A 20,057-nucleotide genomic window follows, 5' to 3' on the forward strand; every position below is an offset into this window, starting at 1 on the left:
AAAAAAAAAAGTATGTAAATATGCAGAGTTAAACATTATTGAACAAATATGGCAAGAGATGTTCTACAACAATATCTTAATAATACGACAATATGCAAATATAAAATCTTTAACATATAGGAACATGTATGTATTTAATGTATTATATTTCAAGTTCAAGTCAGTAATAAGTAGACTATTAGTGTAAATATTACTGTGCACATTTATTTTTTATTACACTTCAGTATCCATAATGTCAGGTATCAACTGTATATTTTTTAGACATAACACAAGCATATCTTACTGAGATGATTGTGGTACACTGACAGCAGAACATATATGATTTTGCTTAACGAGTCTATCAGGATTACCATAATAAATGCTGTGCCTCTACAATATATGCAAATGTATTTGGTATATGTTAATTAAGGCCTTACTATTGCAAATCTTGCTTTTGAATCATAGAGACTACACTCACAAACCTGTGTTTATGCTTAAATTTGGCTCAGTTAATTTACTTGTACCCCAGTCTATTACTGTTCTGGAATGGTAAAATTATAATAATTTTTTACAGTATTTCAGAAATGCAATTCAATGAGAAGGGCTCACTATCTATGAAGGAGTGCAGTGCTGAGATCATTGACCCCTCCGGGCCTCCGTAGGAAGTGTACTGCAGCTCCTCTGGGGTGGGAGTGGGCTGAGACAGACGGCTGGGCGGCAGTGAGGTCAGTGCGGTGCTCGAGGAGTGGTTTGGGCTTACATGCTTTTTGTGGCGCGCTCGACAATTCTGGAACCAGACCTAAAGAAAAACATTTACAACATATACACTAATAATGTCTGGCACATTAATTTAAAAATCACATAAAAGTTTTAATAATGATTATATTTAATGTTTTTACAATAGATGAACTGACATATTTTAAATATGGAACTTTGTTTTATTAAATAAGTAATTGTCATAATAACTATTAATTGTCTGCAAACAATTTTACACCCTTCTTATGTAATGTTCCATGTTTTAAATTAATACAGATTCTCTGATAAATAAAGAATGAAAGTGTGTGCTGACCTGTATGACTCTTCTGCTGAGGCCGGTCTGCTCCGCCAGCTTCTGCAGCGTCTGAGCATCTGGGTTGTTGTCCTGAGCAAACTGGGCCTGCATCACCTGCACACAGATATCACATACAAATATCAGATACACATCTGGAAGTGCAAAGGATCTTTCTACTCTCAACAAAGTCTACTTTTACATACTACATTTTAAAAATAGGAAAATTAAATTTATAGAATTTAACCTTTAATATTACCAAAATTTTTATGGTATATGTTACATTACAAGGATGCTGTTGTTGAATTATTCTGATGGTGTTTACCTGCAGCTGGTCTGCAGTGAAGCTTGTGCGAGCCCTTTTTGAGGGTTTGGGTTGGTTTAGCTCTTGTTCAGTCGGCACTGCTCCCTCCATGTTCACACTGCTTCCTGTGAAAAACAAAAATATTTGATCAGAATAGTTTCATTGTTTATTGTCAGTGAACAAAATTCAAATTCTTATAATTTTGTTGGAATATTTAATGATATCGTAACATTGACTTGAGGCCTTTTTAGTGCTATGGCCCTTGTTGCAGACTAAAATCTACTGAGGCCTAGGTTAACTTTAAAATTAAACTATTTCTCAGTTGTTAATTAATTTCATTGGAGATGTTTAGCCAGCGTTCTTAGTAGGCTACATATTTTGTCAGGTAGATTTTTTTCCTAAATGCTGATGCATTCAGGGGTCCTCGGTAGTTTCACCTTTCTCCACGGCGCGCTTGAGGTTATCCAACATGCAGTCATAGTGCACGCGACAGAGCACCTTTTCCTCCACGAGCGCAAACTCCTCTCCCGTGGACAGTTGTCTTTTACAGGAAAAACACGCAAAACACGCCAGGTGGTACACGTTGCCCTTGGCGCGACGGACCCAGTCAGTGGCATGGATATTCCGGCCGCAGCACGCGCACCAAGTGCCGTACCTTCTGCACGTAACAATAAAAAAAGTTAATTTTTTCTATCGGCTAATGTTTGTTTGTTTGTTTGTTTTAATCTCGTACTTTGACTCAGATTTTGAGTGAGATTCTAGGAATGCGTAATGAATTGTAATATAAAGCGCTGAATAAGCGGTGCTACATTGACTAATAATAATAATAATAATAATAATAACAATAATAATAATAATCTAATCGTAGTAGTAGTAGTAGTAGTAGTAATAGTAATAATAATAATAATAATAATAATAATACGAAGAAGAAGAAGAAGAAGAAGAAGACATAGCCTAGTTATTGTTTCTCTAAATTGTATCCACTTGTTCCGTGATCATTGTGCGCGTACCTGAAGTAATCCAGTTTACAGAAGACCTCTTTCTCTTTGATGTAGCAGCTGCTGTGGCTGCCAAGTGAAGTTTGGCACACGCTGCACGAGAGAGACAGCGCACGTGCCAGCACAAGTCGTTCACCTACAGCCAAGACGAAGAGACCACAAGAAGGTGAGTAACTGGCATCTCAGAGTGTCTTTACAATTTCAAAAAAAAAAATCATCAGAAGAAAGAAACTAAACGCATTTACCTTGAGCAAATATTTATCCACTATTTCTTCGTTACAGCTCGCGCACACGGTCCTGCCCAACAGAGGAGCAGAAGTCATGGCCTGAAGGGATGACGCGTCTTCATCCAAAACTTCCAGAGGAGCGCCCTGAGAAGGAGAGCTGTGGTCAGAGCCAAGCACCCAATATCACTCCAAACTCTAAAATCTGCATATTAAGAGCCAGACATTTTCATTAAATTCAACAGGCCTGATTTAATGCTTTTGAAGCTCATTTGGTTAAATGGTAGGAATACCCGCGTTTAGCCTATTGAATGACATTGACATTCAATTGGAAGTTGCCAGAAGAAGCAAAACAAAAAAAGGCCTATAGTATGGGGGAAATGGAAACTTTGTAGTAGCTGAAAAGTACTACAAATAAATTGACCCTAAATAATATGAAATGCAGCGCCCGAGATGATGTTTGTGGCAAAACAAGAGCCTTTGAAGAAAACTTATGCCGACATCTTTTGTCCGAAAAAAAAAAGAAAAAAAAAGTTAAACACCCCCCCCACCAAAAAAAAAAAAAAAAAAAAAAAAAGCCAAATAACTTGTTATTCTTTGTCGATAAGGTTATAAAAGTTTAGTCCGTTTTGAGCGCGTACCATGATGTCTCCCTCTTCTGCGCACTTGGCCAGCAGGTCCTCTCCGCCTTTGCAGTCCTCGCACATGACGGTCGGTGGGTCAGACTGTCGCAGCCGCCTTAAATGCCCCCTGCTCCGTCCCATAAATATCATGCCTTTCACTTTTCACCATGACAACGCCGGCGATTACCAAAATGACATTTAAAAAGAGAAGTAGTCATTACGTACACAAACAGACAACACTTGAACTCATACTTATCCTATGTGCATTATGTCCTCGAGTTGTGTGATTCAGCAACACGCCAATTTCACCTGTCAATCAAACGCAGCGCGACGTCTCTGGGAAAAAAGGCATTGATTTATTTAATAACACCAATTAAAAGGGCTAAGTTCGCCACAAACGTCTTCCCGGGGCAAAGCAAAAGGTGAAGAGGTCTTATTAACTACTTGAGTTTTAATTGCAGAATCCAAGGGGGAGTGCATTGCTTCAAATTGTGAAAATACCGAGAAGTCAGGTTGCGCGAGGCCGGTTAATGACACGCAGCCACCCTGATTTTTATTGGCAGGACAATTTCCCTTTTGGCTATATTAAAGATCTAGACATACTGACCGGCGCTCATGGGAAAGTCTTACCTCCTCGGTGGACAAAATAGTCTCGTTTTCATTCGGGCTAACAGTGCAACATTCAACTTTCACTTCGTTTTTCCAGCGCATTTCTATATTCCAGAGTACGTAAAAGCTCCCCAAAAGTTGCGTTCAAGGAAAGTCAGATTCTCTAGCGCTCCTCTGCTCTGTTTGGCAGCGAGTGTGCCTTAAGATGTGCCTAGTGGGTGGATCATAAATTCACATTTTTCAGACCTTTTTAGCCGCGCCTCCTCTGGGACTAAAGCTACATGTGTGGTTTCTTCATGGCGTTAAACAGTAGGTCTAAATCCTATGGGCTATTAGTCTAGCCTGATGTGTGCAATGAAGGCACCAGGATGCTTCTTAATTGGTCAGAACGTGTGATCTGTGTAATGGCAGCTGTCAGTCTGTCACTGTCACACATTCAATGACACACAAATTGTACAACAACAGTTTAAAAGGGACAAAGGTCAATAATGACCCACACAGCTATTACTGCAATTAGACCTGTTATTGTAAGCAGTTATTGTTAGTTGTTAGGTGTCTAAAACAGTCTGCTGTGTTAAGGCACTATGCAATAATGTATCTTATAATATAGAATATCAAAGTTATGGCATGGAGAGAATCTTACATCTAATTTTAGTCTGAATTCAGTATTTTAATTAGGCTGTTACAAACTGCACAAGAGCCCTTTGTTTTGTGTCTGGGTGAGTCTTTAGATTTCCCAGAAATACATCAAATAAATGAAAAAAATTCAACACATTTTTGTTGATGCACAAACACTTTTTGAAAAACATTTCATGTAATTAGTTATTTTTTGTATTTATATCATACTCCGTCTAATGCAATCAAATTGGGACTTCAGAGAGACACACAGTTGTTTTGAATGATTACTTTTAATGCAATAATATTAAGTATCTAAAGTGATTTCATTTGTTTTGGACCATAACATGTATTATTCAGTGGAGGTGATGTACTGCTTATTAAGTAAAATGCACATTTCCTACATCAAGGCCACATTGATATTTTAATGAAAAAGAATAAAAATCTTAAAATACTGTGCCACAAATTTGGTGGCTTTCAGTTTAAAGAACATGATGTCATACTCCCTGATAGGAAGAAAATATAAAGAAAGAAATATATTCAAGTCCACAAAAAATATAACCTGATCATTTACTTAATTAACTAGACCCTTGAATTTAATATTTCATATTACATAAAGAATATGCATTTTAACAACAATTATATTACCCACCCCCATTTCTTTGAGATACACATACACAGCTGAAGAATGTTGGGATGTTGCGATGTTATCTGAAACCCAGAAATTGTAAAACAAAACAAAAAAAGAAAGAAAAAGAAACGTGTAGAACAATTGCTGCTTTAGTAATCGCTCTCAAAATAGCAAACAGCACAACAAACTTGAAGTAGATATTTTTATCATAATGCACAGACTATACAGAGGACCGAATCAAAAAGTGGGATGCACAATACACATGCATTTTTTTTTTTACTTTGTTGATTGTTGGAATGGAAAGCTCTCTACTCCTGAGCAGAGTGTGGTCCTCAGCTCCTCAAAGCCCATCCACCTCTGAGGAAAAGAAAGGACTTCTCTGTGTTACTTTGCTTTGGGATTACAGACTTGCACCAGCATGAGTGTAACTGCCTATCACCCCATCACAGGGGCACAGAGGAGGTAGCGTGCCTGCATCTCTGCATCCTGTTCCACCTGGTCCACATGAATGGACCTTATCAGCCTACACATCGCAAACATCAGGGACAACCACAGTCTGTGCACAAGACCACAAGTCCTTTAAAGCAAAAACAGTTTCCTTTTGGTCCCTGGACACTTTTGAGTTAGTTTAACTTCAACAAAAAGATCACGTGTGAAGGTCAAATGTGTGAGAGCACAAAGTGAAAATAGATAAACAATTAAGAAACTCAAACTACTGGGAGTTCAAGCAGAACCCACTGACTCTGTTATCTGTGAAACCCATATAACTGTTGAAATACTCTGAAATCAGTAGCCTGCAGATGATAGGAGGGATCACAATCTGAGTGCAACAGTTTTAAATGTTTTTCTTGATATACTTGACTTCTCAAATGTTTGTTGTGATGTGGACCAGACCAAAACACAGTCTGATCTGATATGGTGTTTTACTGCTTTAAATCTGTCAGTCTGTCTACTGCGTGTGGGATCCACTTGTCGTGTAAATGACTTAACCGTGTGACTGCAAGAAGCTTAATGAAAAACATGAGCTGACTCCTAGGCTTGGATAAATGAAAAGGAGGTCTGGAGGGGTATGATATCATTTAACAATATGCAACTCTTGGTAACAATTAAAGCTTGGAGAATAATAATGTTATCAAAAATATATATAAAAATGCAAACAATTAACACACATAGTATTGTGGTCACCAAAATACAAATACCACTTGTACAGCAATGTAATGCGGTATGTTGAAAAGTTTGTGCATACTTCTAAAATGCAGCTAGCAACAAGGGGTACAAACCAGGGCACAAACAAAGTAGATTTGTCCTCAAAGAGAAGAATCTCTTAATCTGACACTTCCCCATAGACCTTTGTCTTCTTCACGTCTGGAACTACTCATTTATTTCATTGAAATCAGCCCAAATTGGGGTGGTTTACAATTGACACAACGAGTTTGGCATGACCTTTTCTCCTTGCTGTAAATGGGCACTTATTGAATCTGAAGGGGGAGGTGGGGTGCTGGTGGTGTTGAGGGGGTGGGTGGGGGAGTGGGTGAAATCACAGCAGTGAAAATGGCAGAGCAGAGTGAAAGAGCGGCCTGATTGCATTGGGACGGCCTGCGAGGGGAGCAGCGTGCGCAGCCCCAATCAGAGCCACATAAGGAAAAAGTGCTCTTATCAAGCAGTAATAGCCCACTTGACAATCACACAGGCACAAAACGGCTCTATTTAACACTGATTGCAAAACCCGCCTCCTCCCCCTCCTCCCCCCATCTGTAAACTGCATGACTCCCTAAGAACCCCCCCGTCACCCCAAGCTCACCGCCAAGACCTTTTCCTGAATGGAATTTATAATCACCTCCTATTTTTCAACACTAATTGTTATTTTAAGATTTACTCTGTATTAGGCGTTTAGTGCAGCTTTGATTACTGTGTTTATGACGAGCATTGAAGGCCATCTCACTTGCACCAGTTTAATGAACAAAGGAATGTTTTAATGAGTACCAGTCAATTTACCTGCAGTTTGGAACCTATAGTTGCGTGTCCATTGTTGCTCTGATCATATAGCAAAAAAATCAGGAAAGATCTGCAAAATATAAAATGATCATTGTTAGATTTCTTTAATTATGTGATAGTAATTAATTGGTTCTGTTCTAAAAATCATGCATTGCTGCAATACTCTGAAAAGAACATGAACATTTTATCTTTTAGTGTTACCAAAATAAGCCAGTACAGATTTTATTTTATTTTTGGTTGGTCTTTTGGAGAGAAATAGGAGGGTTTTGAAGGGTAGCAGGTGTGAACAGACCCTCGAACAAGCACACTCCATGTCAAGATCGTTTAATATTAAGAACAAGCTCCCTCACTTAAGGCCCAATGGCCTATTGTTTAAATTCTACAGCAAAGTCTAGTAATAAATTAAACAAGGGGTAATGTAATATATTTAAAGGTCCTATATTATGCAAAATTGACTCTTGTGAGCTTTAAGCCATGTTATAATGCTATGATGCCTCCTCAGAAACATGAGTTCTGTTTCATTCACACATGTTTGAGTAATCCTGTATTAGTTTGTTTACACCGCCGAAGCTCAGAATGCTCTGTTCCACCTTGTGACGTTATGGGGCGGTAGTTTTCAAGTTAGCACCTACCTCATACTTTTGTGTAACAGAGATTCATAATTCCAGGGTTGAAATTACCCAAATAACTCTAGTGAAAGTGTATGGAGTTTAAAGATACAGTGGGGCACTTCCTGTTTTACCACATGACATCACAAGGTGGAATAGAGCATTTTCAGTTTGAGAGAAGAACTCTAAATATGCAGGGTGTGTGCATGGACATGTTTTTTTGTGTGTTTTTTTTAATGAGGAAACGACACATAACATAGATCAGAAAATCACAAATGAACTGAAACTTTATTTAAGATTTTTCAGGGCCAGTCTGGTCTCGTTATAATTATCAGAGCTTGTATTTGCCCTCACCCCTGCTTATCTCAGTGTTTTATTGTTGTTAACAGCTGGACACTATTAAATCATGCTCAAATTATGCTATTCAAAACTAGACTTATTAAGGTGGCAAATAGAAAAGCTTTTCTAAATTCAAACAGAGAGCATTTCATTTTAAAAATCCATTCCAACGTAAGCAGAAAGATTTTAAAACTTAATTATAGATACCACGCATTTCATTCCTCTTCAGTCCCGTGACAAAAGGAGAGAGCCAGTTAATTGAAATGGAAATATGGCTCCACCTACTGATCACATTGGTTATAACGTGCACATAACTTGCGTCAAATCAAATCATGACGTCAATATGTGCAATAACTAACGGTAACTGTGTATGAAAAATAGGCTTCAAAAATGGCGTGAAGATATGGCCACTTCATGCAAACTTTAAAATTTTAGTAGACCTGTATATTTTAAATACTCTACCAATTAGACTACATAAATATAACAATTGGGTCACTTAAATGGCAATGAATCAAATTTTGTTTTATTTCAGAATTGTTTGTGTTTCTTATATCAACCAGCCACTAGAGGGCCTCAGAGCACCTATATCAGTCGAGTCACATCTCCAGGGTGTGCTACTGTCCATGGGCATAAGCTATAATGCGTCTATTTGTTTAATGTGACGGACCAAACCAGCGAGGCTCTTGTGGGATTTTGGTGACTGTTGTAGTGAAGAGAGAGATCTATAATGCAACCAAGTGTTGGGTCCTTGTATAAAATATAGCCGACTTTACACACTTAATTTGCGTTTTTTAGGCCTTCGAGACATTTATGGTCTCATATGGATTATTACAAATATTATTTAAAGCCTGTTGCCCATGCTGGTGTCTCTCTGAATATCCGGGCTGAGAGTGACGGGCCCGGTGTAAACCATAGACTGTATAGATACGGTCTATGGTGTAAACAGAGACCTGCCTCATTGGTGCCATCGTCACATGACCTGCCATGGCAACGGCGAGTGTCATCAGTTCCGTAAACGGTGTGCAGCGCGAGCCCTCTCAGCTGGAAACTCACAAGTTGTCTTCAAACTACTCCTGTCTGCTTTTGGCTGCAGCCCCAGAGCTCCTCCCGCAGAGACAGGACTCAAAATCATGAACCACAGCCATCTCAACGCAGGGTAAGCCAATTCCAATATTGAGAGGAGCAAACTGCCACTGGTCTACATACCATTCATTTAGCAGTGGTTATGTCAACGTGATGCCTAGATATTCTCAAGTTGTTCTGTTCTGACTTTAATCAGTGTAACATGTAATCTGCTCTCAAGGACCTATATGGGCCTAATCATGGGGTGTGTGTTCTAGTAACATAGAACTGAGCCATGTTAGAAAGTGCCTTTATCAAAGTAATTGTTGAAGCCTAACATTATTAAATCAGTGTTTCAGAAAAATTAAGTAGATAGGTAATTACCAACATTCATTAGTTCAGCTACTTTGAATTATTACAGCTACTACAGCTACTGCACATGCACTACAGTGGTAGTATCCATCCTCAGTGTAGGCCTATTGAACTTGAAATAAGTACTTTAACTAGCTAATTTATCTCTACACATTACATTTTACTTGCTGTACAGTCATCAACAGCAGATTAAAATCCAAATAAGTAATCTACGCATGGAGGATACAGTCTTTCATTATCTTCATTACATAATAATGTCTGACTACAGCCTGTGTTCTATTAAACAGACCTGGGCATATTGAGCTATCACCTTCTGTTAAATGGCAGTACAGGCCAGTGATGATAGGAACAGTGTGCCATCTCTGTAATTCCTCAGTGTAAGCAGACACCTGTAACAGACGCCATAGTTGTAAGATCCTGTTGTCTGGTGCACAAATGCTACAGGAAATCAAATCTGTGTAGGAAAAATAAAGCCACTTTTCGACAAGCTGATCCAGAGGGCAGGATAACGGTCAATAAACAAACATGGTGTTGTTAGCAGTGCTCTGGTGATTAAGAGTTTGATTTGTTGTGGGCTGTAATCATTAACTCCATGGACGACAGTGTTAATTCCAGCCTTATCTCGTCTCTGTAGCCTCATCTCAGCCTACAACAGTCTGACAGATAAACATCTCGCCGGATACTTCAGCAACACTCGCATCAGAAGACACCTGCAGAGGGCTGGCCTGGTAACACCTGACATCTAAACATTTTAATTTAATTATTTTTTAGTTCAAATAAATGTCTGTTATTATTAGATTACAAGAAGCGGGCGTATTGTTCCTGACAAAGAGTACAGGCAGAAGCTGATCCAAAAAGCCCACCAGAGACACGTCCGAGAATGTCTGGCTCAGGCCATTTTCCACAAAGTGCTGGAGATGGAGGTACAGTTGGACAGCTTTGGACATATCTCTGTCTCTCTCTCTGCATGTTAAATTATGTTAAATTATGTTTATGTGTCTCCAGCGTCTCCATCAAATAGAGATCAAACGCAAACTGGAGGAGTTTGCGCGGAGGGAGAGGGTGCACAAGATCAAGGTACTATTTTTAAACTATATAGCTACAAATGGTGTAGTTTACTGCAGGCCCTCATGCAGGTAGACACAACAGAAGTTGATTTAGTATGAACTTCACATCCACATGCTGGATTCAAACCCCAAATCTACTTATAATTCATTATCTTCCTGCTCTCTCATTTGATTTCCTGTTATATAAATTTAAAAGAGCAGCAACCTGACCTGTTGCTTTGCCTTTACCTGCTTGTTTCCATGAGTATTCATGATGACAAATGGGATGGTGCACCACTAGAAATTGTGTATTTATTACTATTTGTTACCTCTGTCACATTAGATCTACCTCCACAGTGATTCTAGTGCAAATGCCTTGAGTATCATTGAGTAATTGTTGTTTGAGGTGGAACGGTCCAAAAGATTTGAAGAGGACATCATCCGCATCCTGTCCCCCCGGCCACCTACCGGAGCGAGGGGCATCAGGAAGCAGCACTCAGGACCAGAGGCTGAGCACACAGAGTCCTCAGAGTCTGTAAGTCCAACACTACAATTAATGAACACTTTTCCATAGTGTTATAGCAGCTCCTTGATTGAAGTGCAACAGTAATTATAATGTCTCCATTAGGTAAAGAGGAGGGAGGCTTTAAATGTCACTGCATGGTTAAAACACCTATTACACCTATGAGAAATCTGAGTTTAAAATGTGACCTTTACTTAAGAGCTCTTTCCACACCAATTTGTATAATTTAGTTGACTGCAGAAGTGTGGGTCAGACGCCTGTGGTGCTGTTTAAGAGTCCTACTTTCATCATCAGCTACAATATTGTTAAGAGATGTTTTTAAGTCCTTACTTCTTACAAATGTTAAGTTCATATTTTCATCAAAGTCTTACCCTTCTCAACCAGCATCAAACTGTTTGTTCACTTTAAAGCAAGAATCAGGGTAAAAAGTTCTTAATAAAAAGTTAGTATTGCTTTTGTTGTACTGGCCATCGCAGAAGTTCAATAATAAATGACAATAGTAAGGTAAAAGTAAGTTAATATTCTGCTATTTGAACTTTATATTTGTCATATTTTAATAAATTACAAACAGCAACATAAAAATTAATACATTATTAATACTAGTATCAAAACTAGATAGTCATTTGAAAATTTTATTGATGATTAAAAAAAAAAAAATCCAATGGCAAAATTGCTGTTTTTAATTATCTTTGGAAACCAATGTGAAAAAAACTGTGACAAGACAATTCCAGAGTATAGTTCTTATGTAGAGACCACTATTCCAGAGATTTTATGAGATATAGGCTATAGATAGTGTTAAAAATATAACAAGTGTACTACTGTCCTCTTATCTTTATGCTTTCTCTGCTTTGTATGTCCCTGCTCCTTTGTTGACATTCCTTTGTTGTCTCAGCCGGGCTCGTCCCGTCCCAACACGGCTCCTGGAAAGATGCAGCGCCCGGTGCGTTTAAAGCCACTTCACAGCAACAGCACCACGGCCTCACACAGACAGAGCTCCCCTTACCGAGGCCACGCCCATCACCATGACAACCAGCGCCAATTCAACGGGACGGTAAGGCCACGACACTCGAGCTCATTCATTCTTTCACCTCATTCCAGAACAGGATGTGCCCCAGACAAACACATGCTGCTATTTTAGAGGGACATTAATATTTAAGCATAAATGGACTTACTAAATATTTAAAAATGGCTACATAATGGTAATGGCATTTCACTTTGTCAATAAATTGAGCACTCTTTTGTGTTCAATTATTGCAGCTATTTAGGTGTATAGCAATTCACTTAAATGGTGGAGAATCAAATAACTGAGGTATGAACTCATAACTCAGTCACTTGACACTAACATCACTGACAACTGTCCAGAGTGTGGCTGAACATCTCATACAACACAGCACCTCTTCACCCGCCCTGCAAAGCCAGAACCACCAGGTCTCCATGTGGGATCTCTATGGACAGACTCCATAAGAGCTGCAGAATTCCTCGGACTAACTTAGAAGATGATGGTGGCTTGGGTTACAACAGCAACAATAACAACACAGTCAAGTAAAAAGGGGAAAAATGCTTATTATACAGAGCACTGATTATTACTTAGAATAAACTGAAACAATTTATGTTTTTTATGTTAATTTTGATTGTGACATTATACATTTTTGAGGATTGTAGGCCTTGTAATAGTTTTCAACTTACCAGATGTTTTTGTCCATATGTTTTTATTCCCCACTGATAAAAACTGCACTGACATCTCTCTCTCAGGTAGACAAAGACTCTCACAGAAAATTTAACTCTATGGAGGTTCGTAATGGGGTGTCTCCCTACTGCCTCCCGGTCATCAACAACTATGTGACCCCTGTGCCCCCCACCACCAAGAGGAAAGATCGCCCCATCAAGCTTAGCACCAGCAGCATCCATAGGGGCCGGAGACTGCGCCCCACCACCGCCTCCAGTGGGGCTGACGTCAGTGAGGTACAAGCTTTATTAAAGGTTTTCCCCGACAACAGGACTTTCAACAACAAACTTGGGCATTTTGGGTTCATTATTAAAAATAAATAAATAAATAAAAATTTAAAAAAACATTTGTTAAACATGTCTAGGGTATTCTTAAGGGTGCTAGAGGTGATGTGCATAATGATTGCTGTAAAGTTTCTATTAAGAATGCAATATGTAACTTTCCTGGTGGACAGTCCACTACCTTTTTGTCTCCTTGGGAATGTCATTGTATTGTATTGAGTAAATTAGCGTTATTGTTACCTTTATAATAAAAGTATTAATTTCATATTTCAATGGAAAAGCACATACTCCATGTTATTCGCTCTGCTTTTAGCAATGGATTTAGACAAAAAGAAACTGGCCATTTAGTTTCAAGACTGTGGTTAAGAGTAAACATGCCTTAAACCTTATGCAGTTTGTTTATATTTAGAGTGCATGTGTTTTTCTGCAGGATGCCCCTGTGCTGAGGAGCTCGATGCCTCAGAGCAGAGTCCGTGTGAACATGGTGTATATGGGTAAATCTGTGCACCTGTCACACGACCTGCCCGACATGAGAGATGAGGTGCGAGTGTTTCAGCAGCACTGCGGAGGAGAGAACCTGTGTGTGTACAAGGGAAAACTCAAAGAGGGAGGTCAGTGCGCTCACTATCTTATACCAGTATGAGAGCTATGGCTATCAGAAACACATACCCAGATACTAATCAATGTGAAAACTATTATCAAAACTGATACAGCTAATAGTGGTTATTATTACCTCCGCCAAGGAGGTTATGTTTTTGCTGGCGTTTGTCTGTTTGTTTGTTTGTCTCTTAGCAACATAACTCAAAAAGTTATGGACCGATTTTGATGTGATTTGGAAATGTGAAAAGGAAGAACTGATTTCATTTTGGGGGTGATCCGGAAGAAATCCTGGATTCTGGATCACTTTGAAATTTTAGTTAACATTGTGGTAAATGGGGCCAAAAATTTTGTTTTTCAATATCTCGGTTAATTATTGACCAAACCCCATGAAATTTGACTCAGGGATGGACAATGGGATCCTCTTTCATATTCCAAAGGCTGATCCGGATCTGATCCAGAAGACTGATTTTATCGCAATTTATATAAAAAATGGGGGTAGTCCTTGGCGGAGGTCTGCGCTCTCTGAGTGCTTTTCTAGTTATGATTGCAGTCTTGAAGTTGGTATTAAACCCATTACTTATTATTGTAATAAGTTTTTGTTTTGTGACACCAATGAGACATGGGCAAGTTATAAGTCAGAGGAGAGGAGTTATAAGTTATAAGAGAAATAATGCATTTTTTCAGTGTACTTTTTTTAAAGCAATAAAAACATTGGTAACTGAATAAATGCAAGATAATGCCATGCTATGAAAGTATGAAGCGTATTCTTCTCTAAAGAAGTTACATAATACCCCTTAAATTTACAGTTTTACAAAACTTACCTGAAGTTTACTTTGTCTTTTCCTTCAGAGAGTTTCCAGTTTATTTCTCGTCGTCACAGAGGCTTCCCCTTCAGTCTGACCTTCTTTTTAAATGGGCTGCAGGTCGAGCGGCTCAGCTCCTGCTGTGAGTTCAAACACAGGAAAAGCTCTCGCCTTGGGGGGCGCCACGGACATTTTGCCTTCTCCGGGATTGAGGCAGCGTCACCATGTTACAAGTGAGAAATGCTTTGAAAGATTGACAACTTTAAATGTTTAGAAACAAGTTTTCAAGGTCCTCGTGTGGTACTGTTTCCAGTTTTGCTATGCAGATGTGCTATTCTATTCAACTTGATGTAGTTGATGTTTTAAATCAAACTTTAGGGACTTTGCATTCTGGATGAATGCCTTTCTATTAATATATTAGGTTGTTAATTTACCTTTATTATTTTTTCTTATTTTGTCCAGGCTTTGTAAAATAACTTTTAAAACTTATTTTATGCAACAAAATGCTTTTCTATAAAAATAGTATTTATTTATGTTAATAATTATTTAGTTTACTTAATTCTGATCATTTAGATGCATTATAGCTATGGGTTTGGACAAAAAGCCTGTTCCCCCTCCCAAAAGAGCAAAGGAGGATGCCTTTAAAGTGGGGGTTGTGCCCAGACTGACGGTTACCACAGGACCCGACACAGAAGTAACGAAAGAAGATCCTGCATCCCGCTCTGAGTGTGAGACCAGCCCGAGAAAAGACACAGAGATCACAGCAGACGAGGATAAGGCACCTGAAGACAGTAAAGCCAAAGATGGTAAACAAAACATCAACATTTAAGAATTTTATGAAGAAAATATACTTTAAAGAAGCAATTACAAATTTCCGTTGATAGATTATGAAGAAGACTTTGAAGCTGATGATGAAGGCCCCATTGAAGAGGAAAAAGAAAAGAAACTTGCTTCTCCAAATGAGGAAAAAGAAGAAAGAGTAAAAGAAACCAATGTAACTGACAGTGGAGATAGTGAGCGAGACGGTAGGCAATACAAACACAAGAAACTATACCACAATGAACCACTTGTAACATCCAAAAAAACCTCTTTGAATATATACTGCATGGATATGAGAAAAGTTAAGATGTTGTTTAATGCGTTAATCTTTGCTTGTATGTTAAAATTATTTAGTATTGATCTGATTTAGTTTGGAGATTATAGTCCTATCTTTTATTGCTATTATAGTATTATATGTTAATAGTGGAAAAAATGGTGGAATATGTGTCATAGGCCACAAAGGCTACAACAATATTTAAACTCAAAGTATTTTATGTTTATGTTGTTGTTGTAATTATGTTGTTATTAATCCAGCCTGAGAATAAGATGTAACAACAATAGCTGTGTCAATGCACTGTTTTCTATGTTTACAGATGATAGAAAGTCATGCTCGAGGTCCAGTTTTTCAGGCAGTGACAGAGAGGAGAGTGAAACAGAGGAGGTCAAAGAGGCCAAAGATGAGACACAAGACAAGCCTGAAGATGCTCAGGAGGAGGTGCAGGAGGAGGTGCAGGAGGAGACACAACATGTGGCGGTGGAGTCTGGGTCTGGAGGCATACAGGACAGCGCTGGACAAAGCACGGAGATAGAGATCACTGACACCAGCAATCCATCAGGAAACGAGACCAGAACAGTGAGTGACACGAAGACCGCAGCAGAGGGTGAGAGGAGGACAGAGGAGGAGCCAGAGAGGGGTGAGTTTGGGGCTGAGAATGGGGCAGAGCTGGTGGCAGAGGAAGGGGCACAGGAAAGCCCCTCTGAGTGACACTTTCCACTATTATCACAAATACACCCAACATAGACCAGGGCCAAATGCAGTGTTTCCCACAAGTTTATACACACATATAAGAGACTATGGCGGCCCAAACCATTCATATTTGAATCATTTTAGAGAATAAATGTGACTTTTGGCTCTGCTGATAAAAAAAAAAGTAAATACAGATAAAATATAGTTAGTTCTCTATGTTTACAACAATGGTGAGCCTATACATGGAATTATAATAGTGGAAAATGTGTGTGTGTTTGCATGTGTTTTAAGGCTATCCTTTGTTTTAAACATTATTTGTATTATTTTTTTGTTGTTGTTTGAATTGCTTTCTTATGCATTCTGTGGATTCAGTGTATTACTATAACACATCTTTGCAACAGCCAAAAAATATCCTTCAAAGAGTTGACACTAACCCTGTTGCAAATTTGGAAGCCAATGCTGTGCCATATTACAGTTATATTATGTTATACATGCTTCTTCAGAGTCTGATTAGGTTCATTAAGTCTTCTGATGTATAGTATTTTGCTTGATGTTGCATTTTGAGCTTTGCTGTTCTGTTTTCACAGTGTGACATTAAGGATATTTTGTATTAAATATCTTTGGCTTTCTCACTTGAGTTGAGTGTTCTTTTCATTTTCCTTGTGTATTATTTGATGTGAGTTGAGTTTTTGCTGAAAAATTGTCACATTTACATTTACATGTTAATGTTTCTTTCCTAAGCCAAATCTGTGCAGGAGAAGTTAGCAGAGGCCATTTTGAAGGAGTCTCACTGCAGCTCTGAGCCTGAGCTTAGTGACACCAGCACAGAGACCACAGAAGCAGGCTCAAACAAGTCCACAGAAAAAGAACCACAAGGTTGTACACTATTTATATCATAATAAACTTGAAAAATTTAAAATACTAAAGTATCATTTTCTCATGTTTTGTGCTTTAGTTGCAGAGCCAGTGACTGAAGCACCTACAGGACAAGCAAATGCTACTGAAGAAGAAAAGAAAACTGATTTAATAGTGGTGACAGAAGAGGTTAAACCTGAGGACCTGAAACCTGAAACTACAAAAGAACCAGAGGAAATGACTGATGTTAACACAGCACAAAATGACGACAGCGCCAAAAAAACTGTGTCAGAAGTGGGTAAGAATGAGGACACAGGAGAGAAGGAGGCATCTGAGGAGATAGTGGAAGATGTTAAGAGCTCGCCAACTAAAGACGATCCGAACAAAGAAGCAGAGAAAGATGAAGTGAAGGAGGATGAGAAGGAGGAAGAGCAGGAGGAAAGAAGTGTTCAAAAGGAGCATGAGTCATCAGGAGTGGATAAGCCAGACGAGACCGTGGAGGCCGACCATACAGAACCACTGGCGGTCTCAGAAACAATGGAGATGAAAACTGAGGCCTCTGATGCACAAGAGGCTATCAACACTGAAGTAGCACCTGCTTCAGACACACAGGGAAACAATGAGCAGCAGGATGCAATGGAAAACACAGGGCTGGAGAGTGAAGTCAGTGCAAAAGATGAGACTATTAATCAAGATGGTAATGAGAAGCCTGTAGTGGAGAATCAAGAGACTGAAGAAGTAGTTGGAGTAACGGCTGAAATGGAGGAAGATAAAGTGGAGAAGCAATCTGATTTGAATGAGGGTGATGAGGAAAAAATGCAAGAAGAGGGTAATGAAGAAAACAGAGAGAGTCAAATTGAAAACGTAAATGAGGATATAGCAAAAGAAGAAGTAGGAACAAATTCAAACACAGATGGACAGGATAAGGATGAAGGGATTAAAAGTGAGAAAGATGATGTTGAAGACCATAAACCAGAAAGAGAACTTATAAAAGAAGAAAATGAGCAAGCACACAAAGAAGTGGTGACAGATTTGAACGCAGAAGATCAGAAAGATGCTCCAGGTGAGAAAGTGACAAACCAAAAGGAAGAATTAGAACAGGCAGAAACTGATGAGATAGAAAGTGGAGATGCTAGTGAAGAGAAAAATGTTGGTGAGGATGAGAAAAATATTACAAAAAATGAAGAAGACGTTCAACAGTCAGAGAGTGAAGTTATGAACGATGCAGGCGAGAAACAGGCCCAACTGGAAAACCAAGAAAGCGCTATTCAAAAAGAGGAGGGACAAGAACCAAATGCAGAGAAGGTCAGTGTAGAATTGACAGAGAAAAATGGGAAATCTGATGAGGGAGCAAGTGCTGAAGAGGCCGACCAACATGAAAAAGAGAATAAAAGTATTGTTAATAAGGTTGACGTGAGTAAAGTGGATGCAGAAAATGGAGAGGTGTCAGTTATTGCAGAGACAAAGCAAACTGAAGAAGACGAGCAAAAACAAACAACTGAAAACACAACTCAGGAAAGCGATGGTGTAACTCAAGTGGAAGAAAGTGAAAAAGAAGAGGAGAAAAGTGATTTAAAACTGGCAAATGACAACAATGAAAGCGATATCAACGATGTGACAAGTATTCCTTCAAATCAAGAAGAAATTGTTAAAACTACAAGCAAAGATTCAGATACAACAGAAAACAACAACAATTTGGAGACCGCACAGTCCAATTCTGACAAACCCGTAGGAGAACAGGTGGCTGCAGTGGATGTCTTTGCGGTTGAAGGGGAAAATGGAGATACAGAAGAAGCTAGTAAAGCATCAGAGGAGGGAGCGAGTGTGCTCTTAAAGCCCCATGCCAAGTCCTCTTTAAATGAACAAAATGAGCAAACCGAACCGAAAGGTAGGCCAGAAGGATTGACTACAGCTGACAGCTCTGATCTAGTCACTAACTGGGTCACCATGCATCAAACGTCCAAGTATTTTGAAACATTTGTTGAACCCTTGGAGGAAATAAGAGACCTGAATCCTGAAGCAACAAATACTGAGTCAGAAGAGTTGTCTAGATCTGAAAGTCCAGTGAAAATGGTGAAAGATGGAGAGAAAGGGACCAGTACAGAAAATGAAACCAAAGAGGAATCTTCTGATCATGGGAGTAACCAGTCTGAAGGTAAACAAGATGTATCAACCAAAGATCTAGCACAGTCAGAGGAGAGGAAAGTTATACATGTACCAAATGTTGAAAATGAGGAAAATATGAAAGAATCTGTAATTGAAGAAAGTCTAAAGTCTGTTGAGGACAAAGTGGACCAATCAGCATTAGAAGTAGAAAGAAATTATGGTAGCTTTGCACAGCTTAACAACAACCTTACCAGAACCAGCATTACAAGTAGTCACCTGTCTATTCCAAGTGGAAAACATGAAACAGTTTCTGAAAGTCTGAACGAAGAGAACAGGAGCGATCTTGGGAAAGAAGAAGCTATAACTGTAATACAAGAAGTGAAAACAGAGGAGCTTCTAGAAAACAGTTTAAAAGCAATTGAACCCGCAACCAGTGACGGGACACAGGAAAACAGAGAAAGCAAAGAAATGAGGGTAACAACACAGTTTACGTCATCAAAGTCGGACAGTGGGAGTCAACAGGGGTCGATTAAAATTCAAACCAACAGCTTCAGTGAAGATAAAAGAGATATTACGGACGAGTCTAACCACACTGTGAGTAAAGAACATCTGAGCACCTTCTCCGTGGACGACTCTGTGTTTGGACATAGTTCATTTCCTTTAGTCACGACCGCCAAAGCGGAGAATGGACCTAAAAGCCACTCTATAGTTTGAATTGACAGGCTGAAGCGAGACTGATTGACAAAGTGGCCTTAAATCCTCTGGACTTTCTGTGCTGGCTTTATAAAGCATAATTATCTAATGACCTACATAATGGGTTGTGAATGCGGCCTGTTTAGACTAGATCATCTCTTCCCATTGTTGTTGACAAAGGGGAATAGTCTATGTAAGGGATAGAGTAGAGCCATCTATTACCTGTAAACA

General features: G+C 39.0%; 2 protein-coding genes across 2 annotated transcripts in view; one reads left to right on the plus strand and one right to left on the minus strand.

The window, feature by feature from the left end:
• The window catches only part of LOC129412077 (LIM/homeobox protein Lhx8-like), a 121,888-nt gene extending 118,526 nt beyond the window's left edge, over window positions 1-3,362 (minus strand). The window contains 8 exon segments of the mRNA XM_055165041.1: window positions 589-778; window positions 1,049-1,144; window positions 1,353-1,456; window positions 1,769-1,989; window positions 2,342-2,433; window positions 2,436-2,465; window positions 2,575-2,700; window positions 3,195-3,362. Coding sequence (XP_055021016.1) covers window positions 589-778; window positions 1,049-1,144; window positions 1,353-1,456; window positions 1,769-1,989; window positions 2,342-2,433; window positions 2,436-2,465; window positions 2,575-2,700; window positions 3,195-3,326 — 991 coding nt within the window. The 5' untranslated portion in view covers window positions 3,327-3,362.
• A 5,680-nt stretch (window positions 3,363-9,042) lies between these two features.
• LOC110167760 (glutamate-rich protein 3-like) lies at window positions 9,043-19,847 on the plus strand. The gene is made up of 14 exons (XM_020933138.2): window positions 9,043-9,129; window positions 10,042-10,135; window positions 10,205-10,330; window positions 10,413-10,484; window positions 10,860-10,988; window positions 11,869-12,027; window positions 12,729-12,929; window positions 13,414-13,594; window positions 14,433-14,619; window positions 14,960-15,192; window positions 15,271-15,411; window positions 15,799-16,119; window positions 16,914-17,048; window positions 17,128-19,847. The coding sequence occupies exons 1-14, from the start codon at window positions 9,104-9,106 to the stop codon at window positions 19,845-19,847; spliced, it is 4,725 nt and encodes a 1,574-aa protein (XP_020788797.2). The 5' UTR covers window positions 9,043-9,103.
• Window positions 19,848-20,057: the final 210 nt, after the last annotated feature.

This window comes from Boleophthalmus pectinirostris, unplaced genomic scaffold, assembly GCF_026225935.1.
Source record: "Boleophthalmus pectinirostris isolate CB_2022bp ecotype Guang Dong unplaced genomic scaffold, ASM2622593v1 HiC_scaffold_7, whole genome shotgun sequence".
Taxonomy (NCBI): Eukaryota; Metazoa; Chordata; class Actinopteri; order Gobiiformes; family Gobiidae; genus Boleophthalmus; species Boleophthalmus pectinirostris.

Bases quoted from the DNA above. Each gene is read 5' to 3' on its own strand.
- LOC110167760 (XM_020933138.2), top strand. From the start codon at position 9,104: ATGAACCACAGCCATCTCAACGCAGG. The intron at 10,136-10,204 runs GTAACACCTGAC...TGTTATTATTAG, and splicing joins ACCTGCAGAGGGCTGGCCTG to ATTACAAGAAGCGGGCGTAT. The intron at 17,049-17,127 runs GTTGTACACTAT...TTTGTGCTTTAG, and splicing joins CACAGAAAAAGAACCACAAG to TTGCAGAGCCAGTGACTGAA.